The sequence below is a fragment of the Tetrao urogallus genome (assembly GCF_951394365.1).
Source record: "Tetrao urogallus genome assembly, chromosome: 2".
Lineage (NCBI taxonomy): Eukaryota > Metazoa > Chordata > Aves > Galliformes > Phasianidae > Tetrao > Tetrao urogallus.
Genome location: NC_136814.1, coordinates 3,541,845 through 3,563,627, shown reverse-complemented (window position 1 = coordinate 3,563,627; position 21,783 = coordinate 3,541,845). Strand labels below are relative to the sequence as shown.

At 53.5% G+C, this 21,783-nt stretch overlaps 2 protein-coding genes across 2 annotated transcripts; one reads left to right on the top strand and one right to left on the bottom strand.

Annotated features, from left to right (window-relative positions):
- Window positions 1-16,940: 16,940 nt before the first annotated feature.
- Window positions 16,941-18,131, top strand: SSTR4 (somatostatin receptor 4; the record flags this gene model as incomplete). Its single annotated transcript, XM_079532513.1, has 1 exon — window positions 16,941-18,131. The coding sequence occupies one exon, from the start codon at window positions 16,941-16,943 to the stop codon at window positions 18,129-18,131; it is 1,191 nt and encodes a 396-aa protein (XP_079388639.1).
- Window positions 18,132-19,992: 1,861 nt separating this feature from the next.
- On the bottom strand, window positions 19,993-21,636 carry THBD (thrombomodulin; the record flags this gene model as incomplete). Its single annotated transcript, XM_079550141.1, has 1 exon — window positions 19,993-21,636. The coding sequence occupies one exon, from the start codon at window positions 21,634-21,636 to the stop codon at window positions 19,993-19,995; it is 1,644 nt and encodes a 547-aa protein (XP_079406267.1).
- Window positions 21,637-21,783: the final 147 nt, after the last annotated feature.

Below are 21,783 nucleotides of genomic sequence, written 5' to 3'. Positions count from 1 at the left end.
CAATCCCGAACCCGGCTCCGGGCAGATAAAACCCTTTTCTTGTCTCTGAGACGCCGAGATCGGTGCCCGCTCTGCAGGCATCCCCGGCTCTGGGCTCCTTGTTTGACTGAAATAATTTTATTTGAATACAATACGCTATTTCAACAGTTTTAAGTTGCATGTGATTATTTAAGATGGATTCAGTTTTAATTTAATCAGTTTAATGGGATTTTATGTTTTTAGATATAGCACTTCCAAATTGTCTGATTAACTTTTCAGAATCAATACGCTTAACTGCAAAGCATACAATTACACAGGCAAATGATCTCCTCCGTGGCCAGAGCACGAGTGATCGTATGGCTTCGGCTTGGGTCACGGGGTGCTGATCTGATCCATTGAGGCTGCCCATCCCCTGTGCCAGCCATGGTTGCAGGGCATGGGGGAAGCACGGATGTGGGGATGCTGAAATGCCAGAATACTGGGATTTGGGGATGCTGGGGGGATGGGATGTTGGGGTGTGGGATGCAGAGATATTGGGATGCTGGGATATTGGGATGCTGGGATGTTTGGATGCTGGGATGTTGGGATGCTGGGATGTTGGGATGAGGAGATACTAGGATGTTAGGATATTGGGATGCTGGGGTGCTCAGATGCAGGGATGCTCGGATGCTGAGATGTTGGGATGTTGGGATGCTGGAATGCAGAAGTAGTGGGATGCTGGGGTGCTGGCATGCTGGGATACCACTGGGATGCTGACCAACTAGGATGCTGGGATGTTGGGATGCTGGGACATTGGGATGCTGGGACACTGGCATGCTGAGCAATTGGGACACTGAGATGCTGGGGTGCTGGAATGCAGAAGTAGTGGGATGCTGGGATGCTGGCATGCTGAGATGTTGGGAAATGAGATGCTGGGATGTTAGAGCAAGGCTTCTAACTGCTCCTCTTTTCTTCACATGCCATATTTTAATTGCAACAGCAATTAATGCCTTAGATATCCAGGCTGGGCTTGCATCAATGGCAGCATCACCCCAGGAGATGACAGCCATCCCCTTGCCCCTCCCTGCCCCGTCCAGCCTCCATCTCCCAGTGTATTCCCCCATCCTCCCTCAACCCCCCACCTTTTGTCAAGTTGCATAATTTTTGAACTTGCATACTTGAAAAATTCTTTTAGAAATGTCAAGGTGACTGGCGTATTAAAAATGAGCCAGAGCAAACAGGAATGACATTATTTTAATTCTTTCAGTGCCAGGTCATTTTTTTTCTGTAATAACACAGCTCAGATAGCAGCCTCCCGCCCCTTGCATCATCTTCCCATTGCTTGCTTGTTGTTTCCATCTGCTAGATAAAAAGACAGGGGGAGGAAAAAAACCCAATGCTGCCACGGAAAGCCCTTTCATAGAGATTTTCAAAGGATTTATAGCCCCCAAAGCCACCAAAATGCTCCAGGGTTCCAGAGCACCCCCTGCACACAACCCAGGCAGAGCAGCCAAGGTTAAAGGCAGGATTCTCAGCTCTTGGATGAAATGAATTAAAGTGCACCGGGGCTGCGGCCACGTTGAAAGCGAAGCAGCAGAGATGGAGCTCAGCGGCACTCGGGGGCTAAATCCGTGCTAACTCGTGGTGGGCAATAAACACACGGCTGGGAGGAAAGAAAATATTTTTCACAGTGTTTGTCTGCGCAAACAGCAGCTATTTGCAAATGGTTTTGAGGTGGTAGCGGCCTTCCTCTGCGAGTGCCAGAAACTGCAGAAAGCGGAGGGGTGTTTCCTCAGCCCGGCGCAGTGCAAACGGTGAGATGTGAAGCAGGTGGCTGGGGCTGCACCGGCTGCTGGTGGGGGTGGGAGTGGGTTGGGGGGGAGATGCAGCTGTTCTGCCCCATGCACAAGCAGCAGAGCAGCAGTCTGCAGCACAGGGAGGGTGGCACTGCAGCGCACAGCAATGCAGCAGCGCGTGGTGATGCAGCGGAGTGCAGGGATGGAGGAGCGTGCAGTGACTTGGGAGTGCACAGTGATGCAGCAATGTGTGGTAATGCATCAGTGCACGGTGGTGTAGCGGTGCATAGAGATGCAGCAGTGTGCTGTGACACAAGCATGAAGGGATGAAGCAATGCACGGTGATGCAGAAGCGCGTGGTGATCCGACAGTGCACAACGGTGCAGCAGGGCGCAACAGTGCAGTAGTGCATGGTGATGCGGCAGTGCAGAGTGCTGCTGCAGCACACGGCGATGCAACAGTGCACAGTGATGCAGCATTGCATGGCAATGCAGTGATGCAAACTGATGCAGCAGCACGCAGCAACACAGTAGTACACGATGCAGCGGTGCGCGGTGATGCAGTGCTGCAGAGTGATGCAGCAGCGTGCGGCGATGCAAGCGTGCAGTGATGTGGGTGCATACAGTGATGCAGCAGCGTGTGGCAATGCAGCAGTGCATAGAGATTCAGCAGCATGCTTTGACACAAGTGTGACTGAATGCTGGCAGCGCGCAGTGATGTAGCAGCGCTCGGTCATACAGCGTTGCACAATGATGCAGCAATGAACACTGCTGCTGCAGCGCACGGTGATGCAGCAGCACACAACAGTGCAGCAATGCACATTGATGCAGCAGTGCACGACAGTGCAGCAGTGCACATTGATGCAGCAGTGGGCTGTGATGCAGCAGTGCTCAGTGGTGCTGGCAGCACGATGGATGGCTGCAGCACCAGCAGCTCAGCTCAGCCCATGGCTGAAGCTGGGGGAGCTGTGGGCCAGCTGGGGGTGATCTGGGGGGCTGGAGCCCGTTCCTGTGGCCAGCAGCTTCTGTCCCCACAGGGCCATGTGATTTCTGCAGCTCGGGCAGAGCAGCACTGCAAAGGGAGCTGCTCCAGCTTTGCTATTTAGGGCTCTATTCATCTGCCATCGGGTTTCGGTGGTGCCCGGTCATAAAAGTTGCCTGTGTTGGCAGCCAGGAAACCTAAGCTGGCTTTAGGAGACCATAGGAAATGGCAAAACCTCAGGCCCCAGCCCTCCAAAATAAGGTGCAGCTAAATTAATATGGTGTGAGTGAGTGGCTACATGATGTCACCTTAGGGCGAGCAGCGCCACGGGATAAATGCATCTCTGTGCCGGCTGCGTGCCGCTCTGCCCAGGTTCTGTTTGTTTTTACCAAAGAGAGAAACCCTCCCACAGCAGCCAGGGGCTTGACAAGAAGCCCCAGTCTCTTCCATAAGCAGGGCAGCAATGAGGTGCGGGGATTGCAGGCCCTATTTGGGTTCCACCTGCTTTCAGTGCTCTGCTCCCTTCTATTGGCTCTGCCCATAGCTGAAAGGAGAAATTACAAACATGATCCCCATCGTGAAAGGCTCCGTGCTGTTGTACCACAGCACACTGATCAGACACTAGAGCTCTCGAGCACTAATTTGGCTGTTCCATTTGTGTATAGCATGACTCGCTGCAATTTCCATCAGCAATTCAAGTTCGTCCATTACCATGCCCACGATTAATCTAGCAGGATTTAGACAAATTCCACCACGCTGTTTAAATATTAATTAAGCTCTCTCAACCGGTGCATTCTGCATATCCTCTCAAACAGCTTTCATCCCTCCAAAGCTGGGAGGCATTTTCTGAGGAGCTCCATGGCAAACAGGAGGCACAGCCTGGCACATCCCGGTGCCAGAGTGATCCGAGGTGCCTGGCAAAGCCATCTGCTCACTGCTTCCCTCCTCTTGTTATCCACACCTGTGGGCATGAGCCCTGCTGATCCACAGGTTTCCAGGGGTTTCCCCCCCCCCTGCTTAATGCCAGGCTATGTCCCATCCCCACGTGGTCAGGGTTCTTTTTCTGTGACCCTTATTCAGCATTGGATGGCCATCCCCAAATGTTCATGGCAAACCCTGAATATTGATGGCAAACCCCTAAGATGGATGGCAAAATCTAGACATTGATGGCAATCCCTTTATATTGGTGGCAAACAACAAATACGGATGACAAGACCCAAACATTGATAGCAAATCTCTAATATTGATGGCAAACCCCAAGTACTGATGGCAAGTCCCTAATGTGGATTGAAAACCCCTGATATTGATAGCAAACTCCAAATATTCCAAACCAAAAATATTGATGGCAGACCTGAAAAATTTATGTCAAGCCCCAAATATTGATAGCAAACCCCAAACACTGATGGCAAACCTTAAATACTAATGGCAAGTCCCAAATTTTGATAGCTAATGCCATACATTGATGGCAAGCCTCAAATACTGCTGGTAAGCCCCAGATATTGATGACAAGTCTGAAGCACGGATGGCAAGTCCCTAATACTGATGGCAAGTCCCTAACACTGATGGCATGCCCCAAATACTAATGGTAAGCCCCAATTATTGATGGCAAGTCCCAGATGTGGATGGCAAATCCCTAATATTGATGGCAAGCCCCTAACACTGACGGCACGCCCCAATACTCACAGCAAGCTCCAGATATCAGTGGGAAACCCTGAATATAGGTGACAACCCCCCAGACGTTGATGGCAAGCCCCAAATATTGATGGCAGATCCTTAATACTGATGGCAAAATCCAGACCTGATAGCAATCCCTAAATACTGATGGCCATGCCCTGCAGCCCGCAGTGCCACGTCTGCCCATCCTCTGCAGGGATGTGCCCCGGCACGGCTCCTGTGTACTTTGGCCACTGCCCCACTGCAATCCAGTGGCCCAGATATGTGCCACAACCCCATCACCGCAGCTCTGACCCTTCCAAATTGCTGGTATGGAAGGTCGGGGATGACCTCAGCAGATTTGGGGACCCCCGGTTGCCCCCCACCCTGTGCACCCTATGCTGGCAGCCTCCCATCCCCGGGCGCGAGGCTCCAGAGAGCACAAACAGCAGCATTGAGCGGGGCTGTGAAATGTGGCAGTGTCTGTGCGGCACCGAGGGGCTGCCAGCGCCCAGGAGCTCCTGGGACAGCAGCCAGGGCAGGAATAAGTAACACCACTGTGATGCCCAACCTGAGTAAATAAATACCTGCTTGCTCCTGCTCACCACCTGAAACGCATCCAGCGCCGGCACGAGGTTGCCTGGATAAAGCCTAAGGGATGTGAGCATCACTGCTGCTTGCTGCTTCTTGCAAATGGAGGGGGTGACATGCAGAAGAGGAGGAGGGTTTGGAGGACAAGTACAGATATATATAATATTTCTTTTCATTTCTTTCCTTTGCTCAGAATGGCTGCTTTCCTGAATGTTCTTTCCTTGCGAAGCACCTGAAGGCAAAGTCTTAAAAAGAGAGATGAGAGTTTGAGATGCCATTCTGTGGCAGACAAAACAGCCATAATATACTGAAGAAGGCATTCCCACAGATGCTGATCGTTGCAGGGGAGTTGGAACAGAGGACCTTGAAGGGTCCTTTCCAACTCAAACAATATTATGACCTATGGTTTGATCATACCTTGGGGCCCTTCCCTCAGCTGGCCCAAAGCCTTCAGTCAACAAGGAATTTGGCCAAAGGAGGTCCTCAAGCCGCAGCCATCGAGCTGCCCTTCATAAAATCAGCTGAAGTCAGGGCTAAGCCCTGCAGAACAGGGCAGATATGGGCACTGGGACATCAGTCACAGCAACCGTGAGTCATGATACATGGAAAATCATGGAATTGTATCATAGAATCATAGAATGGCCTGGTTGAAAAGGACCACAATGCTCATCCAGTTCCAACCCCCTGCTGTGTGCAGGTCACCAACCAGCAGACCAGGCTGCCCAGAGCCACATCCAGCCTGGCCTTGAATGCCTGCAGGGATGGGGCATCCACAGCCTCCTTGGGCAACCTGTGCCAGTGCCTCACCACCCTCTGGGGGAAAAACTTCCTCCTAATATCCAACCTAAACCTCCCCTGTCTCTGTTTAAGACCATTCCCCCTGGTCCTATCACTATCCAAAATATTTGGAAAATATCGACGGGATGCCAAGTAGCTCTTTCCCTGCAAGCCACATAGGGCCAGAAACACATTTGCAAGCGCTCTGGGCCGTGGAATAGAGGGTAGGGATGACGGCAGGGCAAGCGTTGGGTTTAGGACAGAGCTAACAGGAGAGGGCAGCAGAGATTTATTTATCCCTGGGACCTGCGTGCGTAGGACGGAGCCCTGGGAGCCAGCCAGCAGCGGCTCACCCCGCTCAGCGCCGTGCCAAAGGCTCGTCAGCAGGTGACAATGGCCAGAAAATGGGTCGCTGCTGGTGCCAGACGAGGGGCTTAGCGACACAGACCTCCCTGGGGATCGCTAAAGCCACGGCAGCTCCTACTGGTTTTTGCCTACGATGAAGCGTGTGCCTCTTAGCAGCTCAAATGTAAGTGTGGGGTTTGCCAAAGCTGCCTCGAAACAACCCGAATTACATTGACTGTCACCAAATCTAAGGCACAGTTGCATTTAAACAATAACACAGAAGCTTTGGGGTTTGCAAAGCTGGGCTGTCTGGAATGAAGCCAGCCTGCACCCACATCTGGGTGGTTTGATGAGGAGGGGGGGAGAGGAGGTCAGGGCAGCAGCATGGAGCCCTGCTGCCAGTGGGATTTGTCTGCACCACCACGCTGCACTTCTGAGCCACATCTCAGCGACTGCCAGGAGCTGCTCTGATTCAGCTGAAACCTTTCAGGCTTTTTTATAACTCTAGATATTTGGGAGGGAGGGAGGGCTGCTGGATCCCAGGCGGTTGCTCTCCCTTTCTGCTGAGTGAAAGGAAGGTACTTTGCCCAGTTTAGCAAAGCAAGCACTTTTCAAGGCATTGAACCCTGGCTTTGTTTTGTTCCAGTTTGGCTGGGGCCGAGTGCGTGCTGTCAGAAGCCCTCAGCACAAGTGAGGCTTTTATCAATTTCCTTCTCCTTTTTTGACACACTGCTCTCCTGGGGTTCAGATCTTCCTGTTGTGGGGCTGTACTGGGGGGCAGTGCAGGGTACATGGGAGAGACGTTGGGGTCACAAACAGAATTTTGCTGAGAGAGGCAGACAGGCATCGCAGAGCCGCATGAACTTCATTCTTGCAAGCTGGAGGGATCTTAGAATGCAGTCAAACCATCCATCTGAATTAGCGGTTCAGAATCAGGTCAGAGAAATTACTGCAGCTTATTTATTTCCTTTTAATCGAGAGCAAACTGAGCATGAAAAGAAAGAAACCCGACCCGCTGCTAAGGAAGATGTGGGAAGGATGAAGCGGATGTGTCTGACACCGCAGAATGGGGGGAGCTCTAGGAAATACTTCTGCCAACAGTTTACTCTCTTAGAAATGTGTGTGTTGGCCAACAGCAAGTGATGAGTGAAGAGTGGCTGTGCCTGATGGATCCGTGCTGCTGTGCAAGCCAGGCTTCAGTCCCAGCACCGTGCTGTGAGCCTGCAGCTGGGGGAGCACACAGCCACCAGTTCCTGTCCCACACACATACACTGCATTGAGGAACGCAGTTGGGATGCTGGGATGCTGGGATATTGGGATGCTGGGATATTGGGATGCTGGAATATAGGGATGCTAGGATATTGGGATTCTGAGATGATGGGGTATTGGAATGCTGGGATATTGGGATGCTTGTGTTTTGGAATGCTGGGGTGTTAGAATGCGAGGGTGTAGGGATATTGGGATGCTGGCATGTTGGGATATTGGGATGGTGGGATGATGGCATGCTGGTATATTGGAACGCTGGCGTGTTGGGATATCAAGATGTTGGGATGCTGGAATGTTGGGATGTTGTGGTGCTGGGAAATTGGGATGTTGGGATGTCAAAGTGTTGGGATGCTGGGATGCTAGGATGCTGGGATGCTAGGATGCTGGGATGCTGGTTTGTTGGGATGCTGGGATGATGAAATACTGGGATGCTGGTCTGTTGGAATGTTGGGATGCTGGGATATTTGGATGCTGATCTATGGGAATGCTGGATTATTGAGATGCTTTTTTGTTGGAATTCTGGGGTGTTAGAATGCGAGGGTGTAGAGATATTGGGAAGCTAGTATGATGAGATGCTTGGATGTCAAGATGTTGGTATGCTGGGATGGTAGTGTGTTGGGATAGGATGCTGGGATATTGGGATGCTAGTGTGTTCGGATGCTGATATGTTGGGATATCAAAATATTGGGATGCTGGGATGTTGAGATATTTGGAAATTGGGATGTTGGGATATTGGTATGTTGAGATGTTGGGATGCAGAGATACTGGAATGCTGGGGTGTTTGTATGCTGGGACATTGGGATGTCAAGATGTTGGGATGCTGGTGTGTTGATATGCTGGGATGTTGGGATGTTGGGATGATGGTAATTGGGGTGTTGGGATGTCAAGATGCTGGGATGCTGACATGTTGGAATGCTGGGGCGTTGGGGAGCTGGAATGATGAGATGTTGCAGCGCTGGGATATGAGGATACTGAGATTTCAGAATGCTGAGGAGTTGCTGTTACACCCTGTTCCCTGGTTTATTTTGTCCAGCAAGAAGACAATGACAATAGTGCTCTTCACTGACACATCAGGTTCACCAAAACAATGTATTAAATATATTCTGAGCAAGCTTTTGCACATATGATCTATAATCACATATATTCTAAGCAAAGAATGTATTAGCCTATGACTAATCTGTATTCTGGAGCAGAGGGGAGGTAAATGAGAGTAGGTAAGGGTACAATAGGTTGGGCATGGTTATACAGATTCTGGGGAAGGCAAATTAGGGTAGGAAAGGTTAAAGAGCCTCTCTCATCAATGCATCTGTCATGAGAAGGGGCCCAAGGGAGTGGAACCTGAAATCTGGAGGGTCTCAGGATGGCTGAGAGGAGCTTCAAAAGCTCCAGTGTCCTGACTTTAACACCCTTTTACACATGGTTTGCAGAACAAGCAGAGAGGCAGGGGGTGATGAACTTTTACAAGGTATGCAGACTAAGATGTAGGCAGGGGTGTGAAAAGCACAGGACTTTGCAGAAAGGCAGAGAAACTTCCATTGGCTCAGTTTGTTTTCAGTTCCCCAAACAGTGTAGGATTGTTTACACGTTGATCATCTCACAGTTTTATGGTCTCTGTGCTTTTGCCAAAGGAGGCACTTTCTCTTTTCTCTGGCAACTTCTGATCATAGCTCAGGTCCTAGACATGAGTACCAGGCCTCACATTGCCAGGCATAAATAAGGTGAGAGGAGTGATGGAGGCATAGCTATGGCCTTATCCGACTGCACAGCTAGGGGCAAGTGTCATTATCAGCCAGAGGATGGCTAACAAACCTAATACCCATCCTCATTCTCCAGTGTTGCAAGATCTCTCCCCTTCCTCAGCTGCCATGCTTGGGTCACAATCCACAGTTGCAACGCTGGAATGATGGGATACTGGGACCATGGGATATTGGGATGCTGGGTCATAGAGAGGCTGAGATGCTGGGATGCTGAGATTTTAAGATGCTGGGTTGTTGGGGTGGCGGGATGCTGGGGTGTTGAGCTGTTGGGATGGTATGTTGTAGGATACTGAGATGTTGGGATGCTGAGATGCTGAGATGCTCCCTGGTGAAGCAGTCTTCACCGAGTTCTTGGAATAGCAGGGCATGTGGAGGGAGCTGATTGCAGAGCCTCTATTTAATGAGGTCTCACGGCATCCCTACATCTCCTTGCAAGCTCCTGCAAGTCTGGGATGGAGGATTTATTGCTTGAAGTAAGAATTACAGCACGTAACACCGACCTTGGCAGCCTGGGAGCAGGAGAGCACTCTCCATGTTTGCACTCAGTTTTATGTCCATCTCCCTGGCGTTGGGTCTGAAGGGTGGGCACAGCCGCCACTGCTCGTGCACAACCACATCGCTCACACACAAATCCATCACTTGTGCACAACTCTGTCACCCTTGCAGAACCTGCACATCTCCGGGCATGTGCTTGGCTGCCTTTAAGGTTACAGACGAGACCCGTTTATGCATTTCTGACACGACGTGCCCGACCTGCTGTCATTCTGCGTCACCAGATGGCACTGCTGCTGTCAGTTGGAAGAAATGACCTGTGCCACACACGTGATGGTGGTGCAGATAAAAACCAGAGAGCAAGCCCGGGGAGCAAACCTACCTCTTTAAACAGCACAGATAAAGCAGAACTGAACAATTTTGAAGCATGTTTAACCCACGTTGCACTATTTTCCCTGCCAGCCCCTGCACAACCCCATGAAACACCATCAAAGTAGCAGCCCCTCACCACGGCACAGCACCAGTGCTGAGCAACACAGAGAGCCCCACATCCCAGCTTCCCCCCAGAGCACCTCTCCACCTCGGTGCCATTTCCTAAAGGCTTTGCAGGCCGTCTCCTTTGCAGCAGCACAGGAAAATGCCGAAGGGGAAGCAGCGAGCCATCGTGCCAGGATTTGGCTGGCTCCAGCCTTTTGCACAGATTAACAGCAGACCGACCGCAGGGAAACGCAATTTGGTCGTAATTTATTTTGTTTTAAGGGCCTAATAACTTCCAGCTGGTGATTTGTAAATGAACTGGCTCCTTGCAAAAAAAAAAAAAAAAAAAAAAAAAAAAGCTCTGAAATGAATCATTTGACACCAAAGCCTGAGTTGCTAAGCCAGGATGTTAACACTTGCCTCGCAGCACGTCTTTCCAGTGCGGGGTGTAGAAGTAGCATGCCCACATCCCACCCCTGGGTACAGCACCAATCTGATGGACCTGGTTCCTTTCTGACACAGCACAGAGGTGGGGGCACAGCGAGCTGCCCGCCAGCCCTTCCCGCTCCCCATCTCGCTTCATTGTTCCACTGACGGCCCCAGTCCTGGAATTTCCTTTAAAGGTGCAGAACAATATCAGGAAAATCAGGTTTTCTTTTTCTTTTTCTTTTTTTTTTTTTTCTTTTTTTTTTTTTTTTTTTTTTTTTTCCTTTTCCTAAAAAGCCAGTGGGGCTCTGCCTCGGGGAACCACAGCCTCTATCAGGGATCTGTGTTCCACCACTTCCCTCCCCCCTCCCCACGCTGTCCCCATGGGCTCACCTTGACCAGGCAGGATTTTGAACCTCCCTCTCCTGTTTCCCAATATTTGACATAAGGATGGACCCCATCCAAAGCAACACGTGGGAAGATGATGTGATCGGAGCCAACCATCCCCACTGCTGATGCTGATGCTCAGAGCGTCGCTGCTGATGCTGGAGGTGCTGTTAAAGTTCTTTGCAACCCCAAGGCTGTGCTGGACTGCCCCAAATCCTCACCATCCTCCTCCTGTTACCCACTGTCTCCAACCCAGCCAGGCATCTTGGCTGGGTGAATACCAATGTGAATTGAGTGATGTGACTGAGTGGGCATAATTGTAATGGACTAATGGTTGGATTTGATGATCTTAGTAGTCTTTTCCAACCTTAACAATTCTAGGATTTTATGAACATTTTGCTTCTAAAACCGTCTCCCAGCCTCCAGCTGATTTGCAGCTGTTTCACTTGCAGTCATCCATGTGAACAAGGAGAGCCCCTTGAGCAGTACAGCACCTGCTGTTGGCTCTGGTTTTAATTTCTGTGCTTTAAATGCCCCACAGAAGGAAAGAAATCCAGTCTGGAGAGGTTGAGGTTTCCCACAGGACCAGGACCTTACTCTGCTCCAGCTAAAGTAAATACATATAAAGGGAAGTTGGCAATACTGACAGGGCCACAAAGGAGCGAGGACTTGTAGACATGGGAGGAAAGTTGTAACATAAAGATGTTTTGGAATAATACCAAAAATTCAACGTGATTTTCAGGCTGACCACTGAATGCACCCACTCTCTGCTTACACCAGAGGGTCTGTGGCAAAGAGTTTTCCTAGCTTCATGCTATGACTTCTGAAGTGAGGGGGGAAAATAAGACACAAGGTGTGACCTGCCCCATGCAAATCGATGTGCCACAGGGAACTGCACTGCTGCCTGGCCCAGGGCTCCTTGGCAGAAGGAGAGGGCTGGGTTCTACTGCATGGACATCAGACACAGCAAAGCTTTCTCTTTTGGAAGCCTCCAACACGTGTCCCTAGGCTGATTTCCGGAGATAACCCAGAGGAAAAAAAAAAAAAAAGAAGACAGAAAGAAAAAAAGCTTTATTTTCTTGCAGCAGGCCCTCGCAGCATAGCAGCGAGCTCAGCACGATGCTATCAGCCTTCCCCAGCCCTCCACCCTCAGAAAACAAAGGCAGGATGTGCCATCTGTCATCCCCCTGTGCTGGGGCCGGGGACCCTCCTGGGCGCTCCCTGTGAGTTTCCGTGCCTCTGAGAGCATCTCAATGCACCCAAACATCACAGCCAGGGCTGGGCTGTGTGCCTGGAGGGACCCAAGGGCTTCTCCTGCTCCCCTCTTTCTCCTCCTTATTATTCTGGGATTGAGATGCCATCTGCTCCAGCTTTTGTTCCACGTTCTTTAAGATCCCTTCCAACCTAATCCATTCTACACGCTATAATACATATAACAATGCGTTCTATGCATTCTATTTTCAATTTATATTTAATGGATGCAAAAGGTGGGCACGGCGTCGGTTCATTCCATCCAGAAACGGGGAAAAACACAACCTTTTGGCTATGGTCGAATCCCAAAGGAGGAAGCACAGGAGCTGGAGCCCCGGTACCACACGCACTTGAAAGGTGTGGTGCTCTCTGCTGATCCTTGTTTTCAGCAACAAAGGATATGTGAGCTCTGCCAGGAAATCCGAAACCCTGGAGGAGCGGCTCGCATCTCCCCGAACTCCATTGTTGCCTTTATGTTCCATGTGTTTTTGCACAAAGGCAATTTGTAGAAATGGCTGCGTGCTGCAGGAGAGTGAAAGGATGAATGATAATGTCCTGTCCCCCGGCAGCAGAGCTTGGCACAGCTTTGCACATTTTTGGAGAGTGACAACCAAACGGCGCTCGGTTCCAAGCCTGATGCAAACTGATTTTTTGCACGGTTTGCACTTCGTTCAGGGCAGCCTTGAAGCTTTCCTACAAGAGCCACTAGGCACTGGGGGGGGGTTTTAAGCCTCGCCACACCCTCGTGCAGCCTCGTGTCTCAATGTCACCGGTTTCCATTGGCACCCCACCAGCTCCTTGCACAATTGATAACTGAAGAAAGCACGTATTTTCCTGGGGGACAGGGTGGGATGCACAGTGCGATGGTTGCTCCTCCCTGTCGTGCATCTTAAATCTCTTTTCCTTCTGTGCTTGACTGTTCTGCTCCAGTGGTAATGATTTTATCTGGTTTTCTGACTATTATATATATATATTTTTTTAATAATTTCAATTGTGGCTCTCTGCATGGATTGGCTTGTGAAGACATAGCCAGAGATGGCTTATCTCATTATCTCACAATCTTATCTCTGAATTGGAGAGATATAGGCTTGGAGCAGGGACTGTTTGGTGGATAAGGAATTGGCTGGATGGTCACAGCCAGAGGGCTGAGGTCAATGTCTCCAAGTCCAGGTGCAGGCAGTGAGGTGTGGTGTCCCCCAGGGGTCCATCTTGGGTCAGTGCTCTTCAACATCTTTATCAGTGACACAGACAGCAGATTCAAGTGCACCCTCAGCAAGTTTGCTGATGACACCAAGCTGAGTGGAGCAATGAACACAGTGTAAGGAAGGGATGCCATCCAGAGGGACCTGGGCAGGCCTGAGGAGTGGGCCTATGATGCCAAGTGCAAGATATTTTTTAACACCCCTTCCAACCTAAGCTATTATATGATTCTGTGGCTTGTGGTTCCCTGAGATTCAAGGACAAATCCCTTGCTGGCCCATGCTGTATCAGAATCACATGCAAAGTCAACCATGAGTCTTCTTGGGCACACTGGGTACCCTTGGCCATTCCTTTTCCCAGGGCTCCAGCACTAAGTTGCCACTAACTTATTAACTATTATTTCATTGACATAACTTGTGTGCAACACTATTAGGATCACTGTATTACTACAGCTTACCATGTCACTGCTGCAGCTGATGCAAGTAAGGACAAATCTCCTCAGCCCCTTGCCACAATTTGTATCCTGAATGATCCACCCAAATTAATGACAACCAAATGAATGCACTGTTTGCAAGCAAGCTGCAGGTCCTGCCAGGCACCATAAATGCCATCTGGATGCTTGTGCTTCTGCAGAAGGAAAGGGCTCTGCTTGTTCCAATTTCACATCTACACTAAGAAGAGATGGAAGTGTTGATCTTGTGTGCTGGCGTCATGCATTCTCTCAAGGAGCAATGCCTATGGGGGCTGATTGCTGTGCTGCACTTTACTGCAGGAATTGCACCTTGCTCTCAGTTTCTAGCAGCCTCTGAGCACCTGCATGCAAAAAAAAAAAGTGAAAAGAAGGATGCTGGCAGTGTAACTGGAAAGAGAATCAGATTAGAAACCAGATGTAAGTCAGTGATAATGATGTAATCAGCCATGGGGACCGTTAGCTGAAGGAAATGATACATACCTTATCATGAGGAGTGTGTGCATCAACGCTGAGCCATGGAAATTGGCCTAATTCAAGGCAATCATGTGTTGTTACAGCCCGTGTGAGCTGCTGCTGGGCGCATCCATGCCGCATCTCTAGGCCCACCCCAGGCTTTGGGTGCTGGGAACCCTCTCTGCACATTTTTCACATCTCATTGAACGTTCATTTTGACCGGAGAAGTACGAGATGAGTTCACTTGGGGCTCGCCTGGAAGGATTATTTTGTTTTATTTTCTTTGTTTGCCTTGGCTGCTCACTCAAGGGCTCCGTCTGCCCCGTGCTTGCAGGGGCAGCCAAACCCTGGAAGAATTGGTTGCCATTCTTGTGCTGAATTTGGAGAACTGCTGTGAGCACCACGCAGACCTGAGCCCAATTCTTCTGTGCCCCGCGGGTGGGTTAGCCCGCTCAGTGCCAGCCTGCTCCCTTCTTGCCCGTGCTGTTTGAACAGGAGCACAGGCCAGCCTTGGCCTTTTCCCCCTCTTTTGGCCGCATTTCAAGGTGGATGTTCAGTTGCAGCCAGAAAAAAAGGCACTGAGTGCCTTTTGTTGGGAGGCCTGGCAGGGCAGGGGGCAGGCTTGGTTTTACAAATATTTAGCTAGCAGCAACTGGAGGGAATATGCCAAGAGTGAGCTTAGGAAAGTGTGTGGTGCTGCATTTACAAAGCTCTAAGTCAATAGGGTGCAGATTGTTGGGTGGGTGCTCAGCATCCAAAAGCCACGTGCAGGCTGAGGCTGCCTGCTCTCCCCATATATCAGATACATATTGGATGTATGCACCCACCGGGAGCTTGATCTGTGTGTTGTAGGATCATTAAGGTTGGACAAGACTTCTAAGATCAACTACTGCAACACCAAACCATCCCCACCATGCCCACTGACTATATTCCTCAGTGTCCTCACCCCAGCCCTCAATCAGTGCCAGCTCCTTCTGTGCTTTTCCGCAGCCAGGACATTCAAGCTGGGACATCCCAGCCAAAAATGTTGCTAGCTGCAGGATTAATGATGGCTGTATATTTAAGCACCAGGAAGACATAGGCACCTGCGTTCCCATGCACATTGAGCCTGTTCTCAGTAACATAATATGTGCATTTATCTATATTGCTGCAGTCCAAACTCCTTCCATATAAAAATTCAGCCAGCTGGTTGCCAGCTGCATCCCAGCAAAACTCCCACAGGCACTGCCCAGTGAGCAGGGAGCTGACTTGCAGACAAGGGAGAGAACCATAAAATCATTGAATAACAAAGGTGAAAAAGACCACTAAGATCACCCAGTCTAACCATAGCCCATACCTACCATGCCACTGCCCACGTCCCTCAGTGCCACATCCCACAGCTCTGGGACTCCTCCAGGTGACCCCACCGCTCCCTGGGCAGCTGTGTCAGTGCAGAATCACTTCTGGAGAAGGAATTGTTCCTAGCAGCCAACCCGAACCTCCCCTGGCACAACGTGAGGCCATCCCCTCTCGTCCTATGGCCGTTCCCTGCCAGCAGAGGCTGACCCCACCTCACACAGCCTCCTTCCAGGTCCTCTTTACAGCCCTTCTTGTAAGTGGCCGTCACATTACCAAGCCCTTTGCTCCCAGAGTGCGTTGGGTTGAATTTGTTAAATGAAAAACTCAAGGGGATGCACACACATGCTGTGGGGTCTGTGCTGCTTTGGGGGTCCCACCCTACAAACAGATCCCATCCATTTCCAGGCCAGCAGCACCCGGCCTCACTGGGGCAGCGACTGCAGCCCTCACCCCCACCCCGCACATCCCCTTCTTTCTTCTTGCACAGGGAAACTAACGCAGGGATAGGGATGCGTGAAGGATGCGGGAGCAAGCGCGGGGAAAGGGGGGGGCGGGCCGCCGCCGTCACCAGGGCAACAGGCCTCCATCGCCTCCCAGCCGTGGGGTCCCTGCTCGGCTCCAGGCGTGGGGCTCGGGCCCCCCCCAGCACAGCGCCGGGCTGCGGCATCCCCGCCTCCACAATGGCCATGGTCGGAGCGGGAGGAATCCCGTGCACTTAGAGGAGAAAGAAGGGGGAAGGGTATGTCGGATGCTTTGTTTTCAATGGGAGTGCAGCGAGCAGAAATTGGGCGCTTTTTTTTTTTTATTATTTTATATTATTATTTTTTTTTTTAATATCGATGTGTCAATTTATTTATTTATTTGTTTTTAAGATGGGAAAGCTTATTTCCGTGGCACAGGTGATGCGGGCCGGCGAGGCTCGGCTACATGCAAATCCGGAGAGCGCGGTCTGCCTTTCGCTTTAAAAGGTTCGGATCCCGCCGGTCATCTGATCCAGGTCAGCGGGACTTTCCTCAGCAGCAGCCCTGCAGCCCCTCGGCCGGGAGCCCCCCGGCTGTGCATCCCTACAGGACTGGGAGGTAAAATCTCTCCGGATCGCTCTCGCGTTCTGCTCGCTTCCCACCGCGGGGGTGAAGGAAACCATTGGGATTTGCAGGGGTTTCATCAGGCAGCACCGATTCCTGATGCCGCCACGGTGCCCCCTGCCCCCGCTCCCTGCCCACGGTCCCTGAGACCCCTGGGGCCTGGTGAGGACGGCGGTGTGGGGCCCTCCCCTTCTGGCAGAGGCCGGCACTCATCCCCCATGGGCTGCCCTGCAGCATGAGCACCAACGCTGAGCACTTCCCACTGTGGACCGCCTCTGCGGTGCCCCCCAACGCCAGCGCAGCCTGGACGGAAGGGCCGTCGGCGCGGGGCGGACGGGTGGGCGAGCTGGCGGGCATGGTGGTGATCCAGTGCATCTACGCCCTGGTGTGCCTGCTGGGGCTGCTGGGCAACTCGCTGGTCATCTTTGTCATCCTGCGCTACACCAAGATGAAAACGGCCACCAACATCTACCTGCTCAACTTGGCCATCGCCGACGAGCTCTTCATGCTCAGCATCCCCTTCGTGGCCACCTCGGCCGCCCTGCACCACTGGCCCTTCGGCCGGGCGCTGTGCCGCACCGTGCTGGGCGTCGATGGCCTCAACATGTTCACCAGCGTCTTCTGCCTGACGGTGCTCAGCCTGGACCGCTACATTGCCGTGGTGCATCCGCTGCGGGCGGCCACCTATCGCCGTCCACGGGTGGCCAAGATGGTCAACGGAGCCGTCTGGCTCCTCTCCTTGCTTGTGGCCTCACCCATCCCCATCTTCGCCGGCACTGCAGTCACACGTGATGGCCAAGCGGTGGCTTGCAATCTGCTATGGCCTAGCCCAGCCTGGTCGGCAGCCTTTGTGGTGTACACCACGCTGCTGGGCTTCCTGCTGCCGGTGCTGGCCATGGGGCTGTGCTACCTGCTGATTGTGGGCAAGATGCGGGCCGTGGCGCAGCGGGTGGGCTGGCAGCAGCGCCGGCGCTCCGAGGGCAAGCTGACACGCCTGGTGCTGATGGTGGTGGCTATGTTTGTCATTTGCTGGATGCCCTTCTATGTGGTGCAGTTGGTCAACCTTCTTCTGCCCGGCCGCCTCGACGCCACCGTCAACAACGCCTGCCTCATCCTCAGCTACTCCAACAGCTGCGCCAACCCCATCCTCTACGGGTTCCTCTCGGAAAACTTCCGGCACTCCTTCCATGGTGTGCTGCGACGCTGCCTCGATGCCAGCCTCTGCTGCTGCCCACCCGAGGCGCGGGCTGTTGGCGATGAGGAGGAGGAGGAAGAGGAAGAGCCCCTGGATTACCGCGCCGTGCCCCGAAGTGACCCCAAGGGCAAGGGCTGCATGTGCCCGCCGCTGCCCTGCCAGCAGGAGCCCGTGCGCCCCGAACCCTGCTGCAAGCCCGGCACCCTCCTGGCAAAGACCACCACCTTCTAAGGTGCCCTCTGCAGCCCTGCAAATAGGGTGCTGGGTGAGGAGGGCCACACTGCCCTCCCGTTGGGAACAGAATGCTTCTCCGATGACTTTGCCCCCATTTCTGCTGGGGTGTCCCCCTGGCATTCTCCACTCCTCGACCGCGCTGTGCAGCCTGATGAAATAAAAAGCCATAACGCTGGCCCGTGACACAGCTCCCAGCCTTGGCTGAGTGATTATTGCCACCAGGGAGCCCCCAGGCTGGGTTCCACCCCAGGGAGGATGCAGGACGGGAGGGCGGATGGGAAAGGGCTGATGGAAGAGGCCATGGGCACAGAGGGGACCCACGTGCTGCCCCTGGGGACATGAGGTCCCCGGCACGGCACAGCCCAGTCTCTGCTTCTGCATGGGACCCCTGCCAGGGTTTCACCAGCATTTCTCACCATTTGATCTGTGTCCGGGCAAAAAACAGGCCAGGAAAAAAGCCACCTGCCAAATGGAACTGCATTTTTGAGTCCTTAGCAGGTGCCCACCTTGACTCTCTCCCCTCATCTTACAGGGAAAGGAAAAACTTTCCACAGGGGTCTACAAATAAAAAAAATCCCACGTCCCCTCCCCAAATCCCTAGGCAGAGGGACAAAACTGATGCTTTCCAGCAGGAAGGCTGGGCTGCAGAGTAGCATCACCCTCAAGGGCACTTTGAGCACAGTTGTGGGAGCTGTCGAGCAGTGCTGGAGCTGCACTGAGCAGCATTAAATCAGCCACTTCCAGCTTGTTGGGGTTGAGCTTCGTCCTTTTCGTGTTATTCCCCTTCTCCACTATTTTTCTGGCTCATTCGTTCTATTTTAATGCTGCTGGTGAATGGCATGCTTTCAGCACAGCTCTCTGCTAACCAACAGCTCTGCTTTGCTTCTGGGGAGCCTCTGAGCCCCGGCAAGGGGCTGAGAGATGCTTGGGGGGTGTGGGGGTGTGGGGGGGAAGGTCAGAGAGGAAGAACAGTTAGTTCCCAGGTTTCTATAAATCAGACGGTAAAAGCTTTATTGGTCTGCACACAACATCACGAGGTGATCACGCGTGGCGTAGGGTATATTTCCAATAAATAAATAAGTATTTACACATGTGCTGGGCGTATAAAACAGTGGGTTCAACAATTTACACGAAGAAAGCGACAACCGGGGCAGCGCGGAGCTGGCGTTCATCTCAGGACCTGCTGCATTGCTCAGTGCCGGGGGGGGCACAGACATCCCCCAGCTCCGAGCCCAAAATCCCATCCAGAAAGCTTGGCACTGAGGCAGCTGGCCCTGCTTGGGCACAGATCCTCAGCACTGACAACCCCAGGGGTTGTTTCATGGGATCTCCCCCCCCTCCAACTCTTTCTCCACCCCCCCCACCCCCCCCACCCCCATTTATCCTCCAGCCCGCACCTGCAAACCAAGCAGCAAGGTCTGGAACACAAACATCACAAACATCACCAGGAAGTTTTCCCATTAACTTCCACACAAATTAAACTCACCCTGGATTAAAAAAAAAAAATTAAAAAAGGGAAAAAAAAGAAAGAACACAAGAGGAAAAAAGGCACAGTGTCACCAGTGCTGAAAATGCCTTTCCTACAAATGACCCCAGTGCTCTTGGAACACCTATTTCACCCCCAAACAGTTCCCAAGTGGTGGGAGGGGAGAGAAATCAGCACTTGAGCCCCACCAAGGTGATGCTCTGCGGGGTCCCTGCATTGCTGGCAATCTGAGGTCTGTATGCAACAGGCAAGGTGAGCAACACGAGAAGTCGATGCGATGAGCTGCTTTCCTCGCTTTCTCCTTACAAAACCAAGGGGGTTACAACCAAACGTTACTCAGTTCCATCCACCTCCCGCTCGCTGCCAGGCTCCCTACACTTTCTGGCTTGCAGACACCTGCTGGAGCCCCATCTCTTTCTCGCGTGGGCTGCCACACTTGTACTCCATCGAGCTGGGGGGATGGCAGCGCTTCCTCGCCACGTGGTAGCCGACGGCCAGCAGCACCAGCGCCGCGCACAGCACTCCCATCGTGATGCCCACCAGTGCCCCAGGGTGCAGGTGCTCTGCTTTGGGTGGGACGTGGCTGGGGACCGGCACGGAGGGGTCAGAATCTCCTGAGTACTCATCCATGTTGTCGTCCTGTGATATGGGTCGGCAGTGGTTGGTGTCAAAGGCTTCGTAGCCGGGCTGGCAGTGGCACACGTAGCTGCCGAGCGTGTTGGTGCAGTTGTGCTCGCAGTAATTATTCTCACACTCATCAATGTCAACGCAGAGCGTGACACCGTCGGGCAGGTGGTCCGTCACAAAGCCTTCAGGACAAAAACAGGAGAGGTTGCTGAAGTCACACTCGGCCGGGCATCTGCCGTCCTCGCATTGCCGCACGCACTGGGTGGGATTCTTCGGGTCGACAACGTAGCCGCTGTGACAGCTGCACCGGTAACTGCCGGGCACGTCCTCACAGATGTGGTCGCAGGGCCCGGTGCTGCAGTTGGGGACGGGCATGCAGTGCCCCTCCACCATCTCGTAGCCACGATGGCAGCGACACTCGAAGCCGCCCTCGGTGTTGTGACAGACCTGCTCGCACACCTCTGGCACCTTGATGCAGTCGTCCACGTCCTGGCAGCTGCTGCCGTCGGGGCCCAGCTCGTAGCCCTCGGTGCACATGCAGTGGAAGTCCTCCCCATCGGGCACGCAGTGCTGATCGCAGGGAGCACCGGCGCACGGCGACAGGCAGTCGCGCCCGTCGGGGCCGAGCTTCTTGCCGGCGGGACAGACGCAGCGCGGAGCCCCGTCGAACTCCTCGCAGCTTCCTTCGCAGCCGCCGTTGGCCAGGAGGCACGGCCAGGCTCCGGGCTCGGAACGGCCCCAGCGCGTTCTCCCGCCGGAGGCCGCGGCCTCGCAGAGCAGCTGGAGCCCCATCGGCGAGACGACGGCGGTGGAGCCGGGCGGCAGGGCCAGAAAGTCACCGCCGGTGGCGCCGAAGGGGGTGCGGTAGGCGAGGGACGCGCCGTCGGCGAGCGGCAGGCGCGGGCAGCTGTCGGGGTAGTTGTACTCGCAGAGGAAGCCGTCGGCCGGCTCCTCGCAGCGCCGCTCCTCCCAGCTCAGCTCCCGGGACACCGCCACGCAGAGCTGCCCGCAACGCCGCCGCGACGGCGCCCAGTTGTCGTAGTCGGTGCGGGTGTCGCCGGTCACCCACTGGAAGCCGCGCAGGCGCTGCGCCGGCTCGGTGCACTGGGTGGGCAGCCGCAGCCCCAGCCACAGCAGCCCGCCGCGGTTCCGCAGCAGCAGCTCGATCACATCCTCAGCTACCGTGGAGCGCACGGTCATCAGGTGGCCGCCGTGCCGCTGGCAGGCCGCGCTGGCCGCCGCGAAGGGCCCCGGCTCCCAGAAGACGGCGAAGCAGTCGTGCTCCAGGCACTGCGTCCCCGACGGGACGGGCGGCTCCGGCTCGCCGAGTCCCAGCCCCAGCCCCAGCACCAGTCCGGCCAGCAGCAGCGGCAGCGGGAGCCGCCGCATGGCGGGCGGCCGGCGCGGCGAATCTCTGTCATGCCGCCGACCGGGGCGGCAGCTTTATAGAGCTCCGGCCGCAGGAAGGAAGCGCCTCCGGGGACGGGCCGCCGCCGGGCCGGGAGGGATTGCGGCGGGGGCGGCTCCGGCGCGGAG